General features: G+C 33.5%; 1 protein-coding gene across 3 annotated transcripts; it reads right to left on the reverse strand.

Moving 5' to 3' along the window:
* Positions 1-353: 353 nt before the first annotated feature.
* LOC149949795 (protein O-mannosyl-transferase TMTC4-like) lies at positions 354-23,731 on the reverse strand. Of its 3 annotated transcripts, XM_090167923.1 has the most exons (15): positions 23,596-23,731; positions 23,335-23,391; positions 22,480-22,954; positions 19,441-19,639; positions 19,056-19,143; positions 16,046-16,152; positions 14,189-14,311; positions 13,179-13,531; positions 12,357-12,531; positions 11,217-11,273; positions 10,288-10,359; positions 9,011-9,340; positions 6,854-6,968; positions 5,262-5,444; positions 354-4,557 (listed from the first exon to the last, which is right to left on the reverse strand). In XM_090167923.1, the coding sequence occupies exons 3-15, from the start codon at positions 22,866-22,868 to the stop codon at positions 4,394-4,396; spliced, it is 2,355 nt and encodes a 784-aa protein (XP_090024049.1). In that variant the 5' UTR covers positions 22,869-22,954; positions 23,335-23,391; positions 23,596-23,731; the 3' UTR covers positions 354-4,393. The 3 variants fall into 3 exon arrangements, with proteins under 3 accessions (XP_090024049.1, XP_090024048.1, XP_090024050.1); XM_090167922.1 differs by lacking the exon at positions 23,335-23,391; XM_090167924.1 differs by lacking the exons at positions 23,335-23,391; positions 23,596-23,731 and adding an exon at positions 23,290-23,312.
* Between the last annotated feature and the right edge of the window lie 780 nt (positions 23,732-24,511).

Here is a 24,511-nt window from a genome sequence, read left to right on the forward strand (position 1 = left end):
ATTACTAAATTAAAGTAAATATAAATAACTTTGAAATCAAACAAGCCAAACAGAAGCATGGTAATGAGTCGATAACTTATTAGACTGCCTGAGAATCAATACAAAAAAATAGGAAAATTTCTAATGCAATAAGATAACTAGATTAGTTTTTAAAATAAACATTTACACGTAACATATGTCACTTCCAACTCCTTGACCGAAAACTCTTCACCAACAAGGAAGTTTGATAAGCGAAATTTGAAAAAGATAATTTTTGGCGCGTTTCTGGCTTTTATTTAGTGGCTGATTATTTTGCATATACTATCATATAAGAAATAAAACCAAATAGTTATATAAATTATTTTAATGGCACTCCTGCAGTTATTACAATTCTTCAAAATTCATTGTGTGATATCAGAAGTAAATAATATATCTATTAGAAGAGAAATATCCATCATGCAGTCTATCTCTATCATCAAATTTATAGCCAATTTGAAACTCCTATTTTCAAACAAAATTTATTACCGGTATATATTAATAGATACTTTCCTTGTAAAAGATACATTATAAACTTCTGGTGATATGTATTTTTTTTGTAGAGCAGTAACAGATTGAGCTCCATAGACATTGTGGGTAGCCAACCTAGGTGCGACTTGGACCATAATCTTGCCAAAATTGATGGCTACCCCTACTCGTGTCTACACGTAACATACTTGTCTATTAAAGCACACAGTTTTCTTTAGACAGCAAAAATAGTGCAAATTTTTAATGTAAATGTGTTTCGCTGATTATTACTTTCAGTACCATACTATCAAGATTTCATTAATGCACAGTTTACATTTACGGCTTCTTGGTACTATTATAAGTAACATAAGAGATAGAGTATGACATATACTATTCTCCAATTTATTTTACTAAATCAGTTTCACCAATGACTATGTAAATTATATTGGAGATAAAGACTGACACCTTGTTATTGTCTCTGTAACTGCAAATATTGACAGCTGATAAATGCTTTCAAAAGTAAAAATATTGACGAATTATTCAAACCAGAACCAAAATTACTATTATAAAGATTCAATGCTTTTCCAAAGCTAGATATTTTCGAATTTTTGGTTTAACTGTTTTTGGGCTTTCACTGCTTCAATTTAACCTGCTAAGGATTCTTTGCCAACAGACAGCTAATTTGGAGCAATGGTTTTAAGTTCCAAAACTTTTACAACTAAGGTTCAACAAAGTGTGTGTCATCTTTTTATTATGTTACTTATGGTACTATTGATATGCATTTAAACATTTAATTCTAATTTGTTCATACCTCACAAGAATAACTGTATAATAGCTGGTACCAGAAGTATATAATATTTATCTGACGAGAGAAGATTTCAATTACGCGATAAAAGACAAGTGATTTCTATTTAAATTTAAACTCTTAATTAATTATAGAAATTGTTTTATATTTATTTATACGGGTCTCCTTGTAAATCAGTCATGTACTGAAGGTGAAACCCAATAAAAGCATTTTATTTTTATTATTAAAAATGAAACGCAAGTAAATATTAAAAAATGTAAAATTCCGATCCGATGCAGGAGGCAGTTTTCATTGAAAGCAATTTTTTCCACAAAACTGGGGAAGCATTAACCATATCATGGCTGAAATGTTACCGCGTATTACTCTGCCTTATGACTAAAATTACACTTATTTAATAATTTATAAATTTATTAACGATATTTTCCAGATGGAATAGATGTAATGATTATAAATTACTGACAGAAATTAGGCCTAACGGTACAGTGTGCTTTAAAAAAACAACATAACTTATGACTGATAAAGTGGTATATACAGAGGTGCCCTTGTAGCCATTCATTACCTATAAGGTTGGATAACGTGCCTGTGAAGGCCTTAGGAAGAACTACACAATAATTATCCTACTATTGTAAGATACCAATAACTGTTAGTCATTCCCACCAAGGGAAGGAAATGCAACCTTGCAGCCACTGGGGGAGAAAATAGTACTATAACTAATAAGCTGGTTGGGAGTTAACCACTCCCCTACTAGCCCCTGCTTCTCATCTCTCCATGCTGTTCTGCCAATGGGAGCCTGTGAAGGTGCATGTCTCAACCAAATAAACATTATACAGATTAGAATACTTCTCTCGTAAAAGATATTATATATTTCTGATGGTTCAATTATATTTCGAATTTTTAACAAAAACATTTCGTGATAACAGTAAAAAACAATTAGGTAGGTGAAAGACATTCTCAAAATAATATTAAATAACAGGAATAAAAGAAAACTAACTACCACCCTTTAACAAATATAAATATTAAGACAAAAGAAAAAAATACCGGTATACAAATAAGTTACAGCGTTTTCCATTTGACCACTAGAGATGCGATATGAATCAGTCTGATGTAATTGAATTAACCCTGATTGGGAGAGTAATATGAATCATGTTTTGAAGAAAAATAGCTCCAAGCACGTTGGAAGTCAAACTTCCTCAGAGATTGATCTCACCTTGATGATCAGTTGAAATCAGTAAATCTGTTTTTAAAAGATATCTCAGTACGCTCAAAAACTTTAATTGGAACTCGCAAAAATTAGTCAGAGCAGATCCAAGCACATGCATGGAACATAAAATGGTGATTGGGTGTTCTCGAGCACTCAAAAGCAGTCAAATGGAAAACGGTATTAGACAAGAGTTAACCTATATCCTACTTAGAATTTTATGATGTACAAAGAGTAAAGTTACATACATAATTCGTAATTTGATAGCAAATAACATGTTGCTAAACTGTGACTAATTACACTTAAAAAAAAGTGCTTATTTGTAGGTGGGTAAGTTTCAGAAACAGTTAGTTGCCAGGGCTGTCACTAATCCCAATTCCACAAAAAACCCAAAAAAGAATTAATAAATTACACTAAATATTTGTAAATATCTCTAAATTTAACATTAAATGTAGCTAAATATATGGTATAAAAATATTTATTTAGTTTATACCGAGTTTTCCTTGTATGGTAGGCAATGCATGATGTTAAACAATTTTGATAAAAAAGGGCGGTTACATAAAAATCAAATGTTTATGATTGCAATTGATTGATTTTTTTGATTTTCGAACATATTTATGGTTATGTTTCCTGATAAACTAATTAAGTTTAAGCACATGAGTAATGTAAACTTGGATTTAAATTAGTCTTTGTTAAATTTAAATAGATATTGTATTTTAGTTGGTATGAAATGGCTATAAAAATATTTTTGTACATTTTCATTAGTACATTTAAGTATAATAGGTGATTTAAACTAATGATATCAAAAAATTAATTTAAATCAGACAACTTAATTTAAATGCATTCATTTCTACTAACAACGCTAGTTATCAATATGGGAAAATAGGTAGGTAATTTGACAACGCCCAAACTCCATTGAGATCTTTAATACACATATTTGCTATTATAAATAACCCTATTTTGTACTAAGTTTTCCTCAGGACATAGATGCAATAAATTGGAATGATATCCAATGGGAATTACTTAAGTACATATGACACTGAAATATATGAGCATTCGAATAAATTTTTTCTAAAGGCCTCAAGATACGCTCAGCTTAAATGCGTTAAAAGTTAAAATTTTCTTAAGTACGACTTATCCAATGATATGAAATAGGTGTATATACGCAAACTTAAATTCAACGTGAACACTTATTGTTTATATTGCAATTTTTCTCTTAAAATATTTTTATACCATATGATTGGCTACTTGGAAAAATGTCAATTTGTAATTGGATTTGACTTGTGATAAACAGATTTTGAAATAAAAATGTAACACGACCCTCAACAAAAAGGTAAAATTATTGTACTATTAATATTCATACTTAAAAAGTATCTCCAGGAAATTATACATGCGTATGCCGGTAATGTCTAAGGAAGATCAGGGGGAATGCGATAGCTATCAGAGAAATTATTCCAGTGGTCCCTTTAACTCTGTGCAAATACAAGACTGAGTCTTAAGCTTTCACTCAAAGTCCTTATTTACAACACTTACGATGTAACTAAGTGAATTAATAAGTGAGTAAGCAAAATTTGTGAAGAATATTTGAAATTCACTAAGATCTCCAATGAGAGCATATGAATCAATTTTGAAATACATTTTCTTTTAGGTACGTTCATTTTGCAAGTAATCACATCCATTTTTTCCCTAAAGCTACTTACTATCAACAGCCATTTCATATAGTCAGGCAATGAATTTGAAAATGTATTACGTTTTACACTCAACATCCATTGCTTGCCCATTTAAGCATTCCCTTAACAATGTAGCCTTAGACTTCATTCTGCAAGTATATATATAATTTCCTAGCATCTTTAACATTTGGCACTAGAATAACATTGGCAAAAAAGTAATCTTTTTCTTTTAGTGGGTTATTGGAGTTGAGTCAATGAAGCTGTAATCTGTTGCTTGTTCCGGGCTTTTTTCAACAAATCTAAGTTTTCATAAGCTCTCTTCATATCAGGTTTCACTTTCAAAGCAGCGTAATAAGCCTCTTCAGCTTTGTCATATTTCCCCCACAAATGGTACAACACTCCTGTAAAAGTTTAATACTTAATTAATGACTAATAAATTAAAGTAAATTTTGATATGAGTTACAACAGTTACATTTAATTAGTTAATAATGTCTGTTAATTGCTGATAAAAACATTTATTATGCATGTAACAGTATGATAGTAGCCATATCACTGTGAAAACCAGTTTGCAGTATTTTCAGCGAACCTTGTTCTCAGGGTCAGTCACCAGAGGTGGCGCTCTGGGAAAGAGGTTGGTAAATAAGAGTTTGTTTGAAGGCATGCAAGTAAAATGAGTTTGGAGGCATTCTAGAGAGTAGTTTACGTAAGGGAGATGTCAACTCCCTGTTGGTCTTTTCCTCTTTCTTAGAGTTTAAATTCTTTTCATTCTGCAGTTCAACAGTGTTTGATAGGAGAGAAGTCCTAAGATATAGAACCGCAGTCATATACTTAATAACTCCACATTTAGCTTCAGTACAAAATAGGTAGATATTTAATTTACTTTTAATCTTTATTATAAAACGTAGCAAGTTAATGTAACTAGAAATAAGGTCTAGTTTAATTATGAATTGGTCGGGATTATTCCTTTACTGGTGTTTATGGTCACTGCTATATTAATTTTAACACACAAAGACAGTCAGAGCAAGTACTATTGACTTTGGTTAACTTATGGATATAGTGGGTTGGGGTACATCCATGTAAAATTAACACAAAAATAATAACTTACCTAAATTTGTAAAATACATTGGGTTGTTACTGTTTAATGAAATGGCTTCTAAGAAATGATGTTCAGACTCTTCATACTTCGCAAGTTTGCCTAAAGTGTTGGCCACATTGAAGTGCAATGTAGCTTCCTTTGGCATAATTTTAAGTGCTTCATTAGCTACATGTTCTGCTTTTTCCAGTTCTCCTGTAGTAACACAAGTAAATTAGACTAATGTATCAATCTAATATGTGTCTTGGATAGACAAAGAAGTAAGTAAATTTTATTTTGCCGCAAAAATTTTATGAAAATAAATTATGGAAAGAACAAATCAAAATAAATGTTCAAAATGATTTTAATCACGGGTTACGGAGTAAAAAAATTGAAATTAAAGAGGTAAGGGGTTAAATGTATAAAATTTCTAAAATTATTTATGGAACGCGCAGGAAAATGTCCTTCAATCAAGTTTGGTTTCATGAAATTCGTATAATTTGTCATTAAGATATTTACTGGCCCATTTCAGGGGTCAAGGCCATATTTGGCATTTTTTGCTATTTTTTTAATGTCTAATACCTCAAAAACTATTCATCGAATGCCAAAAATATTTTTAAAATCAGCTTTTTCGCAAAAAAGACCCTCAGAAACGAATTTTAAAAGAAACCTGAGGGGGTATGAGGTAGGGTTGACAACCTGTGACCAAGAGCGACATAAGACCCAAAAGTGTGTCAGTACGGTAAAATGTTTAACGGGAGCTTGTCGCGAAGTAAAAAGAGGAAGTGGGAGAGGGGGTTGAAAATACGTCATCAAAATTTGAAATTTTCTCCACTCCAGCGCCGCCGAGTGAGGCGTTTTAGATCGTATGTCTCCGGGCGAGTAAATCGGAGAGAGAAAATCGCGCCAGACCATAGACTAAATATATATTTGTTAGTACTATTCCAACTAGTAGGTTATATAGTCTATTGTGAGACTTGCTCTTAGTAAATATTTTAACGGGCGCAAAGGTAGAGTTGACACGTACACTTTTGGGTCTTGACCCTGATAGCAAACGCCAAAATAAAAATTCTTAGTTGTTTCATGATACCTTAACGTTGGTTTTAATTACCAGAAAGTTCAGAGGGAATTTAAAGTATGTTTTCCATATTTTTTACTTATTTGGACATATCTTGGAATTTGGCTAAGTTACAAAACAGGTTGAAATTTAACTTAATATGGAAAAGGTAAATATAAGACTTTGAACCATTACAAAGATAATTCATCATTTTTTTTGAAAAATTAGGATTTTTAACAGTTTAAACCAGTCTAATCCAGCTAGCCAACTGGTAGTTAAAGGGCCACACATTCGTTTGAAAAATTCAAGCTGAATTTTAGGTAGCTCCTACCCTTCCGTCACATGGCTCCAGCATACCTTTAGTGTGTCTATAAACACCTGATTCTATAGTCCTATCCTCAAAATGAAAATGCTTCTGTAGCCCTTTAAATTATGACAAAAGTTTAAATTATTCTATAGAACTTAGAACCTTTGTCCCTCTAAATTAAAATGATTCTGTGGCCTCTTAAACTATGACAAATGTTTAAAATATGCTCTAGAACTTAGCCCCTTTATACAAAGAACCTACCAATGCTATCTAACATTACAATCATATTGTTCCACGCAACAAGCTGAGTTGGTCTCATATTTGTAGCATTACGCCAAGCTCTGTACGCTTCTTCATACCTTTTCTGCTCTAAATACTAGAAAAAAAATTAAAAACCAATTACTACAACAGTAAAAATCTTTTACCTGCCAGTCAAAAAGTGACAATTACTAAGTGTTTCAGTTTTTAAACTTTCCAATGATAAAGATATTTACCAAATATATTAATATAAATAGAGCGCATAGAAAACCGCATATAAACACTCACTGGTCTTTAGTTTTTTTAGAGCAATTGCATTTCAGTCATAAGCTAGCCTGCTTGCTTAAATTTCTCTAAAGCTTCTTAATTTATAAGTTCTGGTGATTCTCACCAGGCATTTACTTTATAAATACCATTATGTTCAAGATACAACTTCACACATTTTCAGTAATTAAGTCACTTTGTTCAAGGGTTTATTATATTATTGCCTTTGGATAAGTTGTTAAAAATTACATGACTCTCAGTGATTTGTTTAAACCAGTATGCAATTTAACTGGTTTCTAAATTTTGTTGTACTGATGCTGCTGACACTTATTATATTATTTCTGTGCTTATAAAAGTAAGATCTGGTAAATTTTTTGGTTAAAATAATAATAATTGAGTTTTTTTGTAAGATTTTGAAGAGCTTCAACAATGTTTCGGGTCACAGACCAAAATTATATAATTATCATGATCTCCCACTTAATGAAGCAAATTCCAGAAATCCAATCAGAATTGGGCTATCTTAATTTTGTTTGGTCATAAACTATTGTTTATTTCATTTTACCATTTTTTTTGAATAACAGAAGACATTTTTCTAATAAATGAAATTTTTAAAATTTAAGGTTTTTTCTACAAAACCAATTCGGCATAAAATATGCAAATTTAAAAATTTTATTTACGATAAACCAGAAATTCAAAAATAAAATTTGTAAAAGCTGTAGCACTTGACCTGATGCACAGTGACCACACAAAAGAAGCCAGGTTCGATCCCAGCTTGTGGCACTGGGTGAAAACTCGGAACAACTCCTTCTGCGTTGAGTTTGCAAGTTCATTCCCCACTGGTTTAAGGGGTTTCCCCCCCCCCCGAGCTATTCGGTTTTCCCTTCCATAAAAACTTGTTGAGGTTAACGGTAATAGTTAGTGTAGGGAGCTGTTGGCTCGCGTGGCATGAGGGCTTGCCACCACCTTCCTACACATTGTAACCCAGCCACCTGAATTAAAAGCTTCAAAAGTCGCTTGATGACTTAGGCCCAAAGTGGTGCCTTGGGTATTAGCCTAGCTGATATATTTTTTTTTATTCCTATATTTTATAATTTTACCTATGTTTTGATTGTCAACCTACAACTTCCTATACTTTGACAATTTTCTTTTTTTTTGATAAATATTTTAAACTTTGCTTTCAATATAGTTTTAATAGTTAGAAGACGCTCAAAAACAGCCAGCCGTTTACAAAAGCACTTATTTCATTGGCTTTTACGACTGGATGGTGTTTTGAAATGAAAATGTAATATTAATTTAATCTTGTTACAAAATCTAGCTGTTCCTATATTAAATGTAATATTACTACTAAATCAAAATTCCTTTAAATGCATATCTTATCTTTATTAAAATTATTCCTATAATTTCCTATAAATTCACCTTAGCGTTCCAATAATTTCCTATATTTACCTAAAAATTGTTTTATAGGAAATTATAGGAGTGACAATAAATTTCCAATTTTGCCTATAAAAAAATGGAAGGGTACATCTGGTGGTCACCCGGCTTATGAGCCATAGTTTGGGAACCCCACAGATTCATTTATTTCATAAAGTTATTAAAGAGTGAGATTTTCATGAGAATCAGTTAAAAAGCAAGTTATTTAATTTTTGTCTGTAGCCCCGAAAATTTGTAGGTACATTTTGAAATCCATTGGGTTTGCTTCAAACACTTAAACATCTACCCATCTTACTTTCATAAGCATAGAAACAAGTGTGCAATTTGTTTTTTTAAATTCACTGACCCATTGAGGAGGCATGACTAGGTGGTTAAGAAACCAGCTTTGAACTGGTGAGTAATTAAGGATGAAACGAGTACTTCATTTGTGTTAAATTTCGTTCTTCAGGCAAACAGAATACTTACAAGATTCCCTAGATTATAATAGCAGTCCGGGTAGTGCTTGCGATTTTTTATTGCAGTACGGTAACTTGTTTCAGCTTCCTCGGATTTACGAAGTCCAGCTTGGACTATACCTAAGTTCATCCAGGCCGCAGCAAAATCAGGTCTGATTTGTAGAGCTCTTATAAGTAACGCTTCTGCCTCAGCGAGTTTACCCAAATCTTTTAAAATATTGGCTAAATTATTCATCGCTTGATCGTACTCTGGATTTAATTTTATTGCTTCTCTATATCCTAAAATAGCTTCTTCCCGTAAGCCACGATCGGCAGAATTTTTAGCTATATTATAGCGAACCTATAAAAGAAATGTGTTGATGAATTACAGTACATGTTTCCAACCTCGGATACATTTATGCAAGGCCTTTATTTTGTTTGTTGCATATTTATAGAAATATTTGTATTATTTTTATGCAATTTTATATTCATATAAAACTATGATTCACCTTATAGCTAGAGGAAAATGCTACAACCCGTATTTTATTGTTGAGTCAAAGTTCACGGATCAGATTCCCAAACCTTTCAATCATAATTAACCAATCCAATACATGATTTTGTAAAACTTTTGTAATATTTATAGACTATTTCTTTTTCCAATTTTTAAACATTTAATCCCACATATGTAGTAATACCAAGAACTTATTTAGATAGTGATAATGTCTATAAAAACAGAAATCCTTCAATATACAAATTGGATACTGCCAATGAAGCACCACATCGTTTCTTAACGATGACAGTCAGCTAATGAATTGAAAAAAAAAAAAAAACGTAGCTTAAGACCCAGCCTGTTGCTCAAGGAGTTTTTGCAACATGGTGGCATGAATCCTTATAATTCCAAGTGTATATATCGAGGTGCTGATCACTCCCCTTAATCGGTCCTTATAATTCCAAGTGTCTATATCAAGGGGCTGATCACTCCCCGTAATCGGTAGAAGCCTGTAGCTTTGACCGCGCTAAAATGATTACGTAAGTAAGCACAGATTTAGCACTACCAAAGGCTGTACTCATTTTCATATTTATGTAATCGGTGTACAGATTTTCAGAGAGTGGTTAGCCCCTTGGAATATATAGACTAGTTTGTTGGTTTAATATTTTAACCAAGCTTAAATAAGTTTGATTGATTGTAAAAGCTCTGCACTTTTTGATTTAATTTCTTTACTGCTCAGATCTCAGTACTCAAATATGTTCTTGGCAACATTTATAGATATTTGTAAACATTAAAATTCAAATCGATGATAAAAATACCTTAGCATTAAGTGGACAAACTTTAAGACCAGAGTTGAAGAGAATTTCTTCTGTTTTCCACTCGCCACTTCTCTGTAACCATATATAATAATTATGTAGAGTGCATCAGAAACCATTTAACAGCCCTTACCAAAAAATAAGTTGGATTTTAGTTGGTATTTAGTTGGTATACACATTTTAGTTGACATTAAGTTCGTTTTAAGTAGGCTCAAGTGGTCAGAATATTTCAATAAACTAGTTAAAGGGGTAATAAGTTGTTATTAAGTTGATATTAAGTTGATGGGAAAATACTTTTTTCTTTAAATTGGTAATTAGTTGGTTTTTAGTGGTCAGAAAATGACATATTTGTAATTTGGTTTTAAGTAGGTTTTAAGTTGGTATTTAGTTGGTAGTTTTAGTATTTCCTAGACCACTTATTTTTTGGTAAGGGAGTAGCCTCAAAGAATTAGTAAAAATAAAATAGCATTTGGTAGCACAGCGCTAACTTCTCCAAAGATACAGGCAACGAAAATTAAAACTATTCTCTGAATTTAGTTACAACATGTCTAAGCTAAAAACTAACTACCGTATAGTTACAAAAACAAGTAAATCAAGTTTTTTCAATCTACATTTTTAACAAAAATATGCTAATATAATTTAAAATCTATTTAATTTTTCCATTACAAGTGTATAATTAAACTCAATGTATTACTGAATTTGTTTCATACAATGTAAATACCAGTTGAATTTGGTTATTTAATTAAACTTTAAGCATTTATGGTGTCACAGAAAGTTAATATAAGATAAATAGCCAACAGATATTCATTGTCCAATTTGAATTACGATTTTCAGTCTGGCTTTGGTAGTACTACCTTTGTTAATGCATCAACTCTTACAATTTAAGAGAAAAATTAAGCAGTCATGATTTACAAAAATTAAATGTTGCTTACATGAGCAGAACGGATTCCATACAGTATGAGCAATGTTAAAAATCCCACTTGGGATAGCTGAGAAGAAAAATATATATTTCAGAACTATGTTTCAATCATTCATTAAAGTATCCCTTACCAAAAAATAAGTTGGATTTCAGTTTGTATTTAGTTTGTATACACATTATTAGTTGATATTGAGTTTGTATTAAGTAGGCTCAAGTTGTCAGCATATTTCAAGTTACTATTAAAGGGGTAATAAGTTGTGATTCAGTTGGTAGGAAAATACTGCTTTTGCTAAGTTTATAATTAGTTGGTTTTTAGTAGTAAGGAAATTACATAATATTAAGTTGGTTTTTAGATGTTTCCCTAGTAGGATTTAAGTTGCTTTTAAGTAGTTAAATGTAAATGTTGATTCTGGTTTAGTTGGAAATAAGTTGATTAATAAAGAGGATTTAAGTTATTTTTAAGTAGGCATTTGTCCCAAATACAAACTGAAAACCAAGTTGAAATACAAGTTGTCCTAAGTGGTTTTTAGCCAACTTATTTTTTGGTAAGGGTATTAGCCTCCTTAAGTTTTTTATTTCCCAAAATTTGCATTTTTAAAAAATTTTGTTGTATAACAGTTAACTGTTCCACATGCTCGGGCAGCAGTTTCTCTCTTCTGATTTTATGTCAATGTTGGCAGTGTCCCATAAATATTGGTGTAAGTAGACGAGGCGATTTACGATTTATGGTGGATAATTGTTACGCCAAATATTTATATTATAGCAAGTCACTATTATTACCTAATTAAGTACTCATTATGAACTAAAACTGAAAATAAGTTCTTAGCAAATTTGACCTTGGCTAAACTTTAAATTCAGCTAATTTCTTAACAAGGCTTACCGAGTTTCGAGCTGAATACTTAAGCTTGGAACTCGATATGAGCATTCGGTATAGGCAAGTACTCGCACACCCCTAGGAAATGGAGCACCTGGTATAAATTTTTTTAGTAGGCCAGGGCAAGATGGCAGTAGGGAAAAATCTATTACGGACCTGAATTTTAATTTAATTATCAGGCAGATTTTCTCAATTAAGTAATTCTAACTAAGTATATTTAAAATTGTAATTGTTTACTAAAAATTGTGATATCACATTTTAAACAGAAAAAATAAACACCTGATGATATAATGGTGAAGAAGACATCTGATACATTCCAATAACAATGATACAACAAAACCCTATGCTTGGCAGATAAAGAACTCTCTCTGCTATCACAAATCCCACTCGGAAGAACAGATTTGAAGCCGGTAAAAATGGAATCACAACCAGAGCTAATGATATGGTTAAAGACCTAAAAACCAAACTGTAATTATTAATAAACATTAACAGTACAAAACTAATTTTATAACAGAAAACAGGTTAAACTTAGTCAGAGGTGGGGTGACAGAGTGGTTAGCAAGAGGAGCCGGGTTCAATCCCAGCAAAGACTACATAAGATTCGCTTACTAGACCGGCATCTCCAGACAAAAAACCTGTTAACACCTCCGAAACTTTGGACCAGTTGTTGGAGGCGACACTAGTAGCAATGCTGAGGAAAGGGAAACATTTTGACCAGCGGCTGCTATCGTATGCAAGTTGAGCCCTTGAAAACGCCAGTCTATGTAGCGAAGCGTATGTATAGTTTTTGGATCCCAGCTTGTAGCACTGGGTGAAAACTCAGAACAAAGTACTCCTGCGTAGAGTTTGCAATTTCTCTCCCAACTATAATTGAAGGGATTTTCCCTCCAGTTCTTCAGTTTCCCCTTATTTATTAAAACCTTGTTGAGGCTTAAGTGTACGGAGCTATTGGTTCGCGCGGCATGAAGGGTTTGCTACAACCCTCCAACGCATTCTAGCCCGGCCACTTGAATTGAAGGCAATAAAAGCCTAGCTGATTATTATTATATACTAAGTAACATATATTTAACGAAGTTCTTAACTGACATCAAATATAACTACCTTTTTAAACGTTTATCTCCATGACAAAGTGAAGTAGCTAGCAACGCTCCCACAGTTATCCATAATCCAAGAACTGCGAGAATACGAATGTCTGATATGGATTTTATCAAAGGCACGCATCCCATGGACCAATCGAAACAAAGCCACCATGGTTGTAGAAAGAGCCACACATTCAGAGCATAGATGTAATTATAATTTGTGGCTCTAATGAAAGCACTGTCTTCAAATGATGCGGGGTTATCAACGGGTTGAAATGATGGTGGTTTTGAGCCCATAACTTGAAAACGACAAAACAAGAGAGCAATTCCTCCAATAAGCAGGAACATGTGACGCACAACCAATGACCATACCCACTGTTCAACGAAATTACAATTATTTTAATAGAATCAGTTATATCAACATAAATCTAATAATTGTATAAGACTGTCAGATGAAATAGCTACTGATAGCTTAATGTAGGGTGATGTAGAAATTACGTTATTAAGCATCTCTAGACACTTTAAAAAGTCCTACACCTTAGTACAGCTCAATGCGACGATGAGGCAAAAAGCACGAATTAGGTATAATGATTTAGTATGAAGTCCACAAAAATGTGGGGTTATTCTAGAAAATAAAAATTTTACGTAGCTAGGAAACTGACACACTTATCATATCAGCATTTGGCCAAAATAGAAATGACTGGGCTTATTTTTATAACATACCTATTAATGATAGCATAACAATTACCATTTATACAGATCCAAAATTTAAATACTTTAAAAATTGGATGAAACATTTAATATATTTCTGATAAATATCGTTCAATGCTGCTGGGAGTTGGATGGTCACAACATGAATATATTTCACTACGATACAAGATGAATAAAAAACCATTTGGTCTTTACAAAATTATTGAATTTCTAATTTCACTTTTGAAAATATGTTGAGACAATGCTATTTATTATCTGTTTATTATTTCCAGTGACTTGGATGTAAAAGTAGTTGAATGCATTTAAAAAAGCCAAACAAACCTTTTGGTCGCTATCTGTAGAGGGCCTAGTTGGAGAACATTGTACTTTACTGAGAGCTTTTTTCACAACTTCAATAACATCAATACGGCACAGCAAGAAAATATCGTAAGCACTGCAAACTCCCTATGAATTAAAGAGTAAAGAATATAAATAACTTTCGAGTTTTGCGATCAACAATAATGGCTGTGATGGGCACACTCCTTATTTGTAGGGGTTTTTGTCATTTTGAGCAAAATTCAGCAGAAAAATATTGTTTAAAACAGCGTGAAACAAAGAGCTCAATTTCCATTGCTCAAAAAAGAACAAAAATTACATCACTCAAAAGAATGAGTGAAAATTAATTGATAAAAAGAGGGAAATAAGATAAGCTAAAATTACACCGCTCAAAAAAAAGTGAAACGGACGGAGCCAAAATTTTACCACTCAAAAAAGAGCGAAACGTACGGATTATCGGAAATTTCACCACGCAACAAAGAGCGGAAAGAGATTACTTAAAATTTTGACGCTCAAAAACGCACACGCTAGACCAGCTGTTTAAAAAAATGCACATTACTTAACTTTTGTTTAAATTGAAACAAATCTTTTATTATTATTATGCACATGAATCAGGCTTTATTTAATGTGCTACCACTTTTTTGCTAATTTTTTTGGCACTGTTGGATATCCAACAACAAAGTTTATAATTAACAGCCTTCGAGAGGGGTAGAATGTCATTGCCAGACATTCTCTTTGTAACATCCTTTTGACTAGTTGTGACTCACGAATATGCACATTTCAACAAAACATGAATAGCCAATCAAATTTCATCCTACCAAACCCGTTTCATGTGGAAAAATTCTGCAGTTCAACAGATGGGAGGATTCGTGATTTTTTAAATATTTCATTTAAATCGAGATTGTAAATTGCAACCAATTTTGTTCTGATCAAAATAGTTTTGCAGGTTTCTCATTTGTAGAATTAACAAGTGATTATTAAATTTAAATAGGTTTTCTCAAGATTGCAAGTTACAATTCTGAAGCTAGATCTAGCTTCAGAATTGTAACTTGCAGTGATATCATTAAAAACTTTGATACATTATTAATGTGTTATTACTACTTTTTGATGGTAGTTGGGCAAAACTCGGAGGGAATTTTGGCGAGTGGTATTACCCCACACTTTTCTAACTCCACTCCCTAATAAAAAAATCTACTTGTAAGAGTGGAGTTTTCAATTTTTAGTCACTCGCCGAGTGAGCTCGCGCAAAAAGAGTGAAGCTAGTCAAGGTCAGCTTTTTCACTCATCAATTTTTAAGGCTATTACAAGAAGGCGGGAAATTTTTATTTATATTTAATTTAATGACTTTACTGGAGAGCGTGGTGCCATCTATAAGCAACAAAGAAGGCTAAAATATACTTTTGGGACCGAATTCAAATTTCCCGCCTTAAATTTAAAGTTTCCCGCCAAGAATACGAGTGAAATTGGTGACCTTGACAAATCTCACTCTTTGGGGAAGAGTGCACTCGGCGAGTTATGTAAAGCGAGAGTGAGAAAGAGGGAAGATTTTTAATTAGTTCCACTTGCACTCTTGAGTGAGAGTGAAACACTAAATATCACTAGCGATTTTGCCCATGTCTGGTTGGGAAAGCATTCATCCAACTAATTAAATACTTATTATATTAATTCAGGGTTGCCACCAAATTTTCAGATTCAAATTTCCTGATTATTCCTGGTTTTCCCTGACCATTTTAAGAGATTTTCACTCACTTTTAAAGGCTAAAATTTTTATTTTACACTTATATATAAAAACGTGGATTTTTCTCAAAACTATTCTTGAGTTAAAACAAATGTATTTTATACAGAAAATAACAAGATACATACAATAACGGTAATTCCTTGCTCTTTACTTAGCATTGAAATTCCAGCCAATAGTAGGCTCAAAATTATCCAGACGTATGAAAAATTGGTGGGTGCACTGCTAGGATCACCTGGAATTACAATAATAAAAATTAGAAATAGATAAAATTAGTGTTGTTAGTCGGAAAATTTGCCGCTAGGAAAATTTTCAGGAAAATGACCGAGGCCTTTTTTGCGGAAAAATTTTCTGAATAAAATAAAAAAAGTTTTCATTCCATGATTAGTCTAATATATTGTTTGCAAAGGTAAATAAAGCAGAACTTTCGCCTAATTTTTCAAATATAAAAGTAAAACTAAACTTATAGACTAGTTTAAACTGATTAACAATGTAACACTATTAATGTTTTGTAGTATGTTTACTGCTATTAGATATTTTATATCGATAAAAAGTTAAAAACATTAAAAACCCTTAAAAAGTAATTTATGTTTCAATTTTTTATTTTTCTGGAAATTTTTCCGGAAAATTAACAACACTAGATAAAATCTACAATAATATTTTAGTATCTTAAAAATTTAAATTAGATTGAGCTACAGTGGGTTTATCCTATTGTAGCGCACGTCTCAATGTCGGTGCGAAGAGATGTAATACCTTGTGCTCGTTGAGATATGGTACGGGTTTTTGGTTAGAACGTATAGTCTAAAAAAATTACTCTCTACACTAAAGTAATATTTTCGCTCCACCTCTCCCTCGAATGGACTTATCTTTTGCTTTTCAATTTTTAAGTTGAGCTTATTACTTTGGTTTGCGATTAAAAATATATTTACTGGGCCGTAACCTCGTCTACTATATTAAAAGAACATCAATTCTCGGACAGTATGGTCGTAATTCTTGCAGAACACGAGAAACTCCTTGAGATAGTCGACCACTTCAGATTTCTTCGACAGGAGATACGTCATTCGTAAACCGGAATACTCGTCTTTAAAGAGGAGGTAATAGTGCTTTCCACCCAGTGATGGCGTCGATGATAGCCCCCAGAGATCTGAATGTACTCTTTCTCAAGGTTTCGTGGCCTTGTCTGTACGGGTACCGAAACTGTGACGAGTCATCTTCCCATAAACGCAGCGCTCGCATAGCGTGTCCGTTTTCAGATCGATAACCTTGTTTCAGAGTTTCTTCAGCGTAGCAGCAACATGGCGTTTGTCTTGGTGACCCAAGCGCTCATGCCATACTTGGAGATCAGCTTTCTTGTCGTTCTTTGGATCTGCGGCAAGGTAGACTCGAGTTGTCGGCTGGACTACCGTGATATCCAAGCGGTACAGACGCTTGCCACTCTTTACGTCGTACAGCCCACAGGTAGTTTATGATGCTAGAAACTCCAGCTTCGGATTGCGCTTCATGGCAGCCTTGAGTGAGAAGACATTACATGCAAAGTCGCCAATATGCCAGACATCATGGATAATGTTGCAGTGAAAGGTATTGCCAACTTTGTAACGTATTCGGATGTCCCCTTCTCCGTCTGCTGTCATGTGTGCCTTGTTACCAACTTGCAGCGAAGCTGGGCTATCGAAGGGTCGGAAGTTGATAAATTTGCTTGCATCATTCGGCTTTCGGTGGATGACACCGCCATCAGAGCATTTGCTGCGAAGTAACCGTCGCTACTATTGACCTCTGTGGTGTTACGGCTGCCTCTGGCAGATTTCCTGGGCTTCTTGCAATCTTTTGACAAATGACCTGGATGATTGCAGTTGTAGCATCTTGGCCGTTGCTTCCGAGGATTTTGGTTCGTTGCCCGTCCGGAGTTACCGTTGCCTTCTCGACGAGCTATAAGCCCGGATGAATCTGCCGAAGGGTTGTCTCGGGTTGCGCGACCAATCAGAAGGCGCTCAAGCTCAGCGACAGTTTGCTTTTCATCCGGCAGTGTGTCCCACAGCATACTGAACTCTTGGTATTCATCATGTGGCAAGGACTCGAAGATGCAAGCAATCAGGATACAGTCATCAAAAGAGATATCCTTCTCTCTTTAAGCGGTGGTCAGAATGTCAGCGCACAGTGAACGCAATTGGGCGAGGTGTGTTGCCATGTTGACATCTGGCGATTTTGTAACTCGCATTAACTGTGCAAGGAGCTTTCGCAACCGATTTGACTACTTCTGTTCGAAAATCTCGAGGAGCTTATCCCACATCTCTTTGGGCGTCTCACAGTCTGCAATCATGTTCTGGACCTTGACGGAAAGTGCTGACCAAATGATGGTGCGGGCGGTACTGAACGCTACTTAATACTTCTTGAAAGCAGCTGGAAATGTCGCTTCTGACGTCGTGGTTCTCATCGGTTCTGTCCAGTCTCCCGTGATAATCTCATGAATGTCCCGAATGATCAGGACATCGTTGATCTGCCTCTTCCAGCTCCGCCAATTCTCGGGACCAGACAGTTTGTCTATGTCATGGCGAAGGAGTCCATCCATTCTTCAGGATACAATGGGTCAGGATCAGGTTGTTGAGAATATCAGGAACTAGAATACTGGAACCAGGACTCAGCTGTTCATAGGCTTCTCAGCAGCCTGGCGCAGTGGAAGCGTGCTGGGCCCATAACCTGTTGAAGCTTTTAACAGCAACACTGAGCAGAGCGCAGATACCGAAACGAATCCAGTGACTTCAGTTAAAAGTAATGAACGGTTTATTTACAACTTGGTTAAAATATATATACATAACAATTAATGAAGAGATGGTAGTACAACATAAAACTGACTAGTAAGAGCGGACTAGCATTGTTGAGTGGCGGTAACAGCTATACACATGTTAGTTTTATATAGGGGAAGTCTTATCTCTTAAAAGATAACGGAAAGACTTGTTACAAAAAATATCTTCATTGTTTTTTATTTCTTCAACAGTATACATCTTGCCCGCTATACTATTTCTAATTTTACAACATGTACATGATGGTCCATATGTTTTGCTAATAACATTAAGTAGGCACATTTAATGGAATATCGATCAATACATACATTTAATTAAAATGTCCTACACTATTACTCACGTTTAGAGCATGCTTGTTTGTAAGACAAAAATGACAGCAGAAAAAACACAGCACACAAAATATCAGCACATCCCACAACTCCAGAGACCTAGGTCGTACATGAAGTAAAAAATTTTATAAAATTCTAAAGTACTAGGCTACGATAGTAGAGTAATTTTACTATCGTTCACTAAACCAACTTAGAAAAAAATGAAGCACTAAACGGGGTGGTGTTAATTAATTAATCAATTATAATTAAAAAATTGATGAAGGGATAGTAAAATATTTAATTACTCTTAACCTCCAAATTTCATTTCTTTTCTTAGTTTTGGAAAACAATTAAATTAATTTACTTTTGCTTGGGTATTCAAGAGAAATACGCAAAACAAATATTGAATATACGTACACTTTCAGCATGAATAGGGTGAACCGCAAAGAGTAAGGCACTGAGAAACGCTGGTTCGTTCCCTTTGCTGCAGCCGGCTGCAGCAGTGAAAACACACGCTAATACATGGAATACTAGAACACTAGCAAAACCATGAAGAATGACGTTAACTAGATGAAAACTGAATGGATTAAGTCCTCCACAGAACCAATAATTTAATCTGAAAAGATACAGGAGTATTTTGTAATAAAGATTATATCATAATTACAGGCCCACAAAAAAAGGTTTCTTCCTGAAATATTTTTCGGTTCAATTTTTGAATGCAAATCTGAAAAATGTATTGTTGCAGAAAATTCAGTAAATCCAATTAACTTCTGAAAAATAATTCTTATAAACTAATTGTTAGAGTTACATGTAACATATTGGGTTCAGAGTGGAAATTATTTACTCATATTCATGGCAAATAAGGAATCACTCGGACAAAATATGTGAAAGTGATTTTGTTTTGGCCTAATTAGGTGGCGTTGACCTAAAATTTACACATAAGTTGGGCCAAATCCCTATTTTTGGCTTAATACCCAAACTTGCCATATGAGAAACTGTGTGTACTAATGTCATCTTGGATTTATAACAGTGTTACCGAACATTATTAATAATCCAAGATGTCATTAGTCACTTATCTTTAAGGTTATGAGGTAAATTTTATATAACTGCAGAGTAATTATTGCTAATGGAATGTGTAACACCAACATCCCTAAGGTTCTAATTCCTACCAAGTTTGTGGTGCAGTTAAATTAAAGCAGTTAATGATTTGAAAAGTGTGCAAATTTTCACTTTCTGTTAACATAATCATACGTCACAATATGATACTTCTTAATCTTTCAAAAATATTTTTGCGAATGATAGTTGTTTCACAATGGCATAGCTAAGGATTGACAACTTTAATCCTATTTGTCGCTATTCTTTTAACTGCCTAGTTACAATGCCTAAACATTATATTTAGATTAGTGTTGGCAGATATTTAATTTAACCGATTCAGATACCGAAACTGATTTTGAGAATTGACTGATACTGATTATCTAGCTGATATTGGAGATTCGGGAAATTGTTAGCCTTTATCACCGATATCTAACTACACATTAAATAATCGCAGACCTGCAGTAGCTGAATTATTTATATTAAAAGGGCCGCATATTTATAATTAAGAGGCCACATATTTGAATTTATAAATTTTCTTTATCTCTAGAAATTTGTTATACTGCCAAGAAACGTTTTTCTGGATTTTTTTTTAAATCAATTAGTTTACTCAAGAAGATAGTAGACCATAAACAGATAGATTAGGGAGGAAGGGAGCAGAAATTGAGAGAAAGTTGAATGGCCAATAGAAAGAAAAGGGGCTTAAGGGAATTTAGGGAAATACCGCGGGGATGCACATGTCCCCTCCAGGTCAGATACAAGATCAGTAGGGGGTCCAGTAAACAAGACGAGAGCCGCAACAATAAAACGAAGATTTCAGAGCGTAGTTTTAGTACATGTACTTAATAGACTCTAATCATTTTTAAGAACAACTATGCCTGAAAATTGATTAACAAATTTAGCCTTGCTCTCTATAAATAGAGAATATCTAACAGGTTGAGAGACAATCCTTTGTTGGTTCTTGACGAGTTTAGTAAAAGAAAGAGAAGAGTGCCATTTATACATTGAGTTAAATTTTCAAATTTTGAAATATGTATACGTTATAAGAGACATTCGGGAGCGCAAGCCACAAAATTATAAGGGGTCAGTAAAGTTGTAAGGGCCACAAAATAATTAGCCTTGTTTATTGAAAATCTGTTTGAAAATATCAGGGGAAAAGATTGGTATTGGGTAAAATCAGTAATTTAGACGCAAACTGATTTATCAGGAAAACAACGATATTGGTAAACTGGCCACCTGAATTATAATAATAATTTTATTTATCGGGAAAAGAACGCGTTATATACACTTATTGAGTCCCGAGATAATACATTGAAACATGCCAAAGGTAAAATGCAAGGACATTTAATAATCAATGTAAAATAGAAGAATAAAAAGTATATAGGAATGACAAAATTGGGTACAACATGACTAGGTCAATTTGCATATACGGAAAAGTAACAAAATACAAGATAGAAGATAAGAGATACAAAACTCAAAATGAAAGATACAATACAAAAGAAGGCACTAAAATTATTTACCTATTACAAAAGTATGTACAATAATTTATATACATGAGGGGGAGTTAATGGCCATCCACAAAACCAATTTAGGCGTATCTTAAAGGAAGTGACCGAGGATTTTACTTTGACAGCTGCTGGGAGGTTGTTCCAATGGTTCACTACTCTTTGCGTAAAAAAGACTCTTCTAGTCAAACCATTGCACCTCTTTTTCTAGATAGTAGGAGCTTTTTTACCAGTCCATTTGACATCGAAGAAGGTTTCAGGAAAGACATGGTAGAAACCATAAATAATTTTATAAAGGTTTCTATGAGATCAGCCCTCTATCGTCCAGAGACAGGAGGCCCCACCTTTGTAGACGGTCTAAGTACATTAAAGTGTTCTAGAGCATTAAAAGTCGCTGGTTAATGGGGCTAGGATGGTGCCTAGTTGATTATATCATATCTAAAGTAAATTTTTAGTGTCTGGCAGCAGTTCCTCTGATGTAAAATATAAAACCAAGAATCTGAGGCACTCTCATGGTATTTCAACAGGTGAGTTACATAATAATTATTTTTGCATGTACCCTAAAATTTTAAAATATAAGCTAAACATAAAAAATGTTTCAAGATCACGAACACACGAGAGATATTTCCATGCTTTCAATTGACCAAATATGAAACATTATTCCTTTGGTTAACAAACCAAAATTCAATTGTAAAGAATAATAATAATAGCTTTTTGATAAATAACTACCGTTCCAATTCAAATCTAATTCAACTGTGCATTTCATTTATCATGCCAATTACTCTAAAAGTAGAATTCCAAGAAATACAACAGGAAAAGTTTTGTGAAACATTGGAATAAAGATAAAATCATTAATTACCTGAATATCAAAATGGTGAAAGGACGATATGATTTGTGGCTCGTGCTGTGAGTTAGCTTCGTACCCCAAAAGTCATTTAAAAATATATTTTTAATACTCGTCGAAGGTCTCAAGTCTTGATTATTCACAATTGCTTCAGAGTCGTCAAATACAAAATCACCATTCACACTACTGATGAAGCATAAGACCGCTATAGAAAATGTGATAACTGAGGCCACAGTAGTACTAATTGAGAAGGGCAAAAGCATCTTCGGTTGATGAAGCGTTCCACGCAATGAAAGGGAGGAAAGTATACGAGCAGATATATTTTTCTTGAATCCATTTTTTGATGTTGCTTGAGGAACTAAATTCAATGACGTATTATTACGGTTGCAATCAGTTTGATACATTCCCCACTGATTAAAGAATCAAATGGTTTGGCCAGCTTTACTTCTGCGGCCATAGGTAAAACATACCAAACATCTGCGAGTGAAATCTGTAAATATTTTAATATCGAAGTTAATAAGCCGCAAACATTAACATAAATCAACTTAGAGAATTGTTATAAAACAGTTCGATAGATTCAACTACAAGTTAGTTACATCAGATATTTCAAATCTAATAAATCTCCCAATCCTGCTAGTTATTAAAAGCGTTCTTAAATCTTGGAGAATATAATGAGAATAAAGCAGAGAGGCGTAATATAAGAGACCCAACCCTAAGGCTTTATATTGTCCAAAACCATTAGGGCATACAAAACTAGATTTGCGCCCTGTTTGATATTCAGAGTAAGTTTTAAGGCAATGAAAATGTGAAAGATAAGGGTCTTACACTAATGAAATGCATAAATTTTCCCATAAAAAAAATTAAATATACCGTATTGGAATAGAGAGAATATTGAAAGCCTTGGGGCACATAGTTTATGAACACAATCTACAGAATAACCACAAAAAACATGAATTATTGATAGGTTAAGCTCACAATTTTATTAACAGTATAACACTATTGGCGACACTAGCGCCTTATAAATGTAGTGACCACCAGCCAGAGGTAGCCAGCCAATGACTAAGCCTGGGTTCTGTCACCTGTTTTACAGTATAACTAAGGCAAAATTAAGAAACGTTTCAATTTACTTACCTAATTGTCACTCGACTGTGTAATAAGACAAAATTTCATAAGAATATTTGTTCAATTATTGTCATTTATTGAACGTAAACTTACTAAGCCTAGTCACTCGACACACCATTTGTACGTTAACCGGTTTACACGGAGCTTTTACTTTAATTCCAAAAACATTCTAATAGATGGCGATTAACCCCTATGTGGCGGGAGTTACGAATTTATTTATAGGTGATATTGCAGACTGCATAGTTATTAAATTATGCCAAATTATGTTTTTTCACCTCATTCAAACTTTAGGCTCTAGACTTCTTCCAGATTGCTTAAGGACTCAGTAACATAGAGATAGAAAATAATTAATTAATTTAAAAAGGCGTACATGTAAGGATAACGTCTTTACACATTTTTTTTTCAATATCCGTTTGCGTGAAACTTTACCGACATAAATTTATTTCTAATGGACGCTTCAATAAAAGATACTCGGTTTTTATTCCCCTCTCCAAATTCATCTGGGAAGGAACTATTTCCGGTCGGTCGGTTAAACGGTTAGAATGGCTAGCCAAAAAGGCATATTTAAGCCAATTGGAGACGCGTTTTTGCCCTCATGAGAATTTTGCGTCAGATAAGAAATGCGTCGACTAATGTTAATTTTCGATAATATATTTTAAGGTAAAATATATAATATTACTAAAACTAAGTATAAGAAGATAATATTATTATCATTATCATCCACTTATGGTAGAATAATTAAAATTATACGGAATATTTTTATATTACCAGGCAATTTTAAGGCTTCTCGTGGAGGCAGAGTTAATTAATTTCGTATAAAATTATCTTTCGGAAAAAGATGAAAACCAATTTCTTTAGAACTAAACGTATTACTTTTGCAGTACGGTATGCAACAAGCATAGAAATCTCATAGGTAACTAGAATG

The sequence above is a fragment of the Leiobunum rupestre genome, chromosome 3 (assembly GCF_980474605.1).
Source record: "Leiobunum rupestre chromosome 3, qqLeiRupe1.1.hap1, whole genome shotgun sequence".
NCBI classification, from domain to species: domain Eukaryota; kingdom Metazoa; phylum Arthropoda; class Arachnida; order Opiliones; family Sclerosomatidae; genus Leiobunum; species Leiobunum rupestre.

What these genes read in the sequence shown, in the direction of transcription:
- LOC149949795 (XM_090167922.1), bottom strand. Translation starts at nt 22,868, where the DNA reads ATGTATCAAACTGATTGCAACCGTAATAATACGTCATTGAATTTAGTT. An exon ending in CTACAGATAGCGACCAAAAG is followed by an intron (nt 13,532 to 14,188) that starts GTTTGTTTGGCT and finishes TTCGTTGAACAG; the next exon opens with TGGGTATGGTCATTGGTTGT. An exon ending in TTTGTCCACTTAATGCTAAG is followed by an intron (nt 9,341 to 10,287) that starts GTATTTTTATCA and finishes TTTCTTTTATAG; the next exon opens with GTTCGCTATAATATAGCTAA.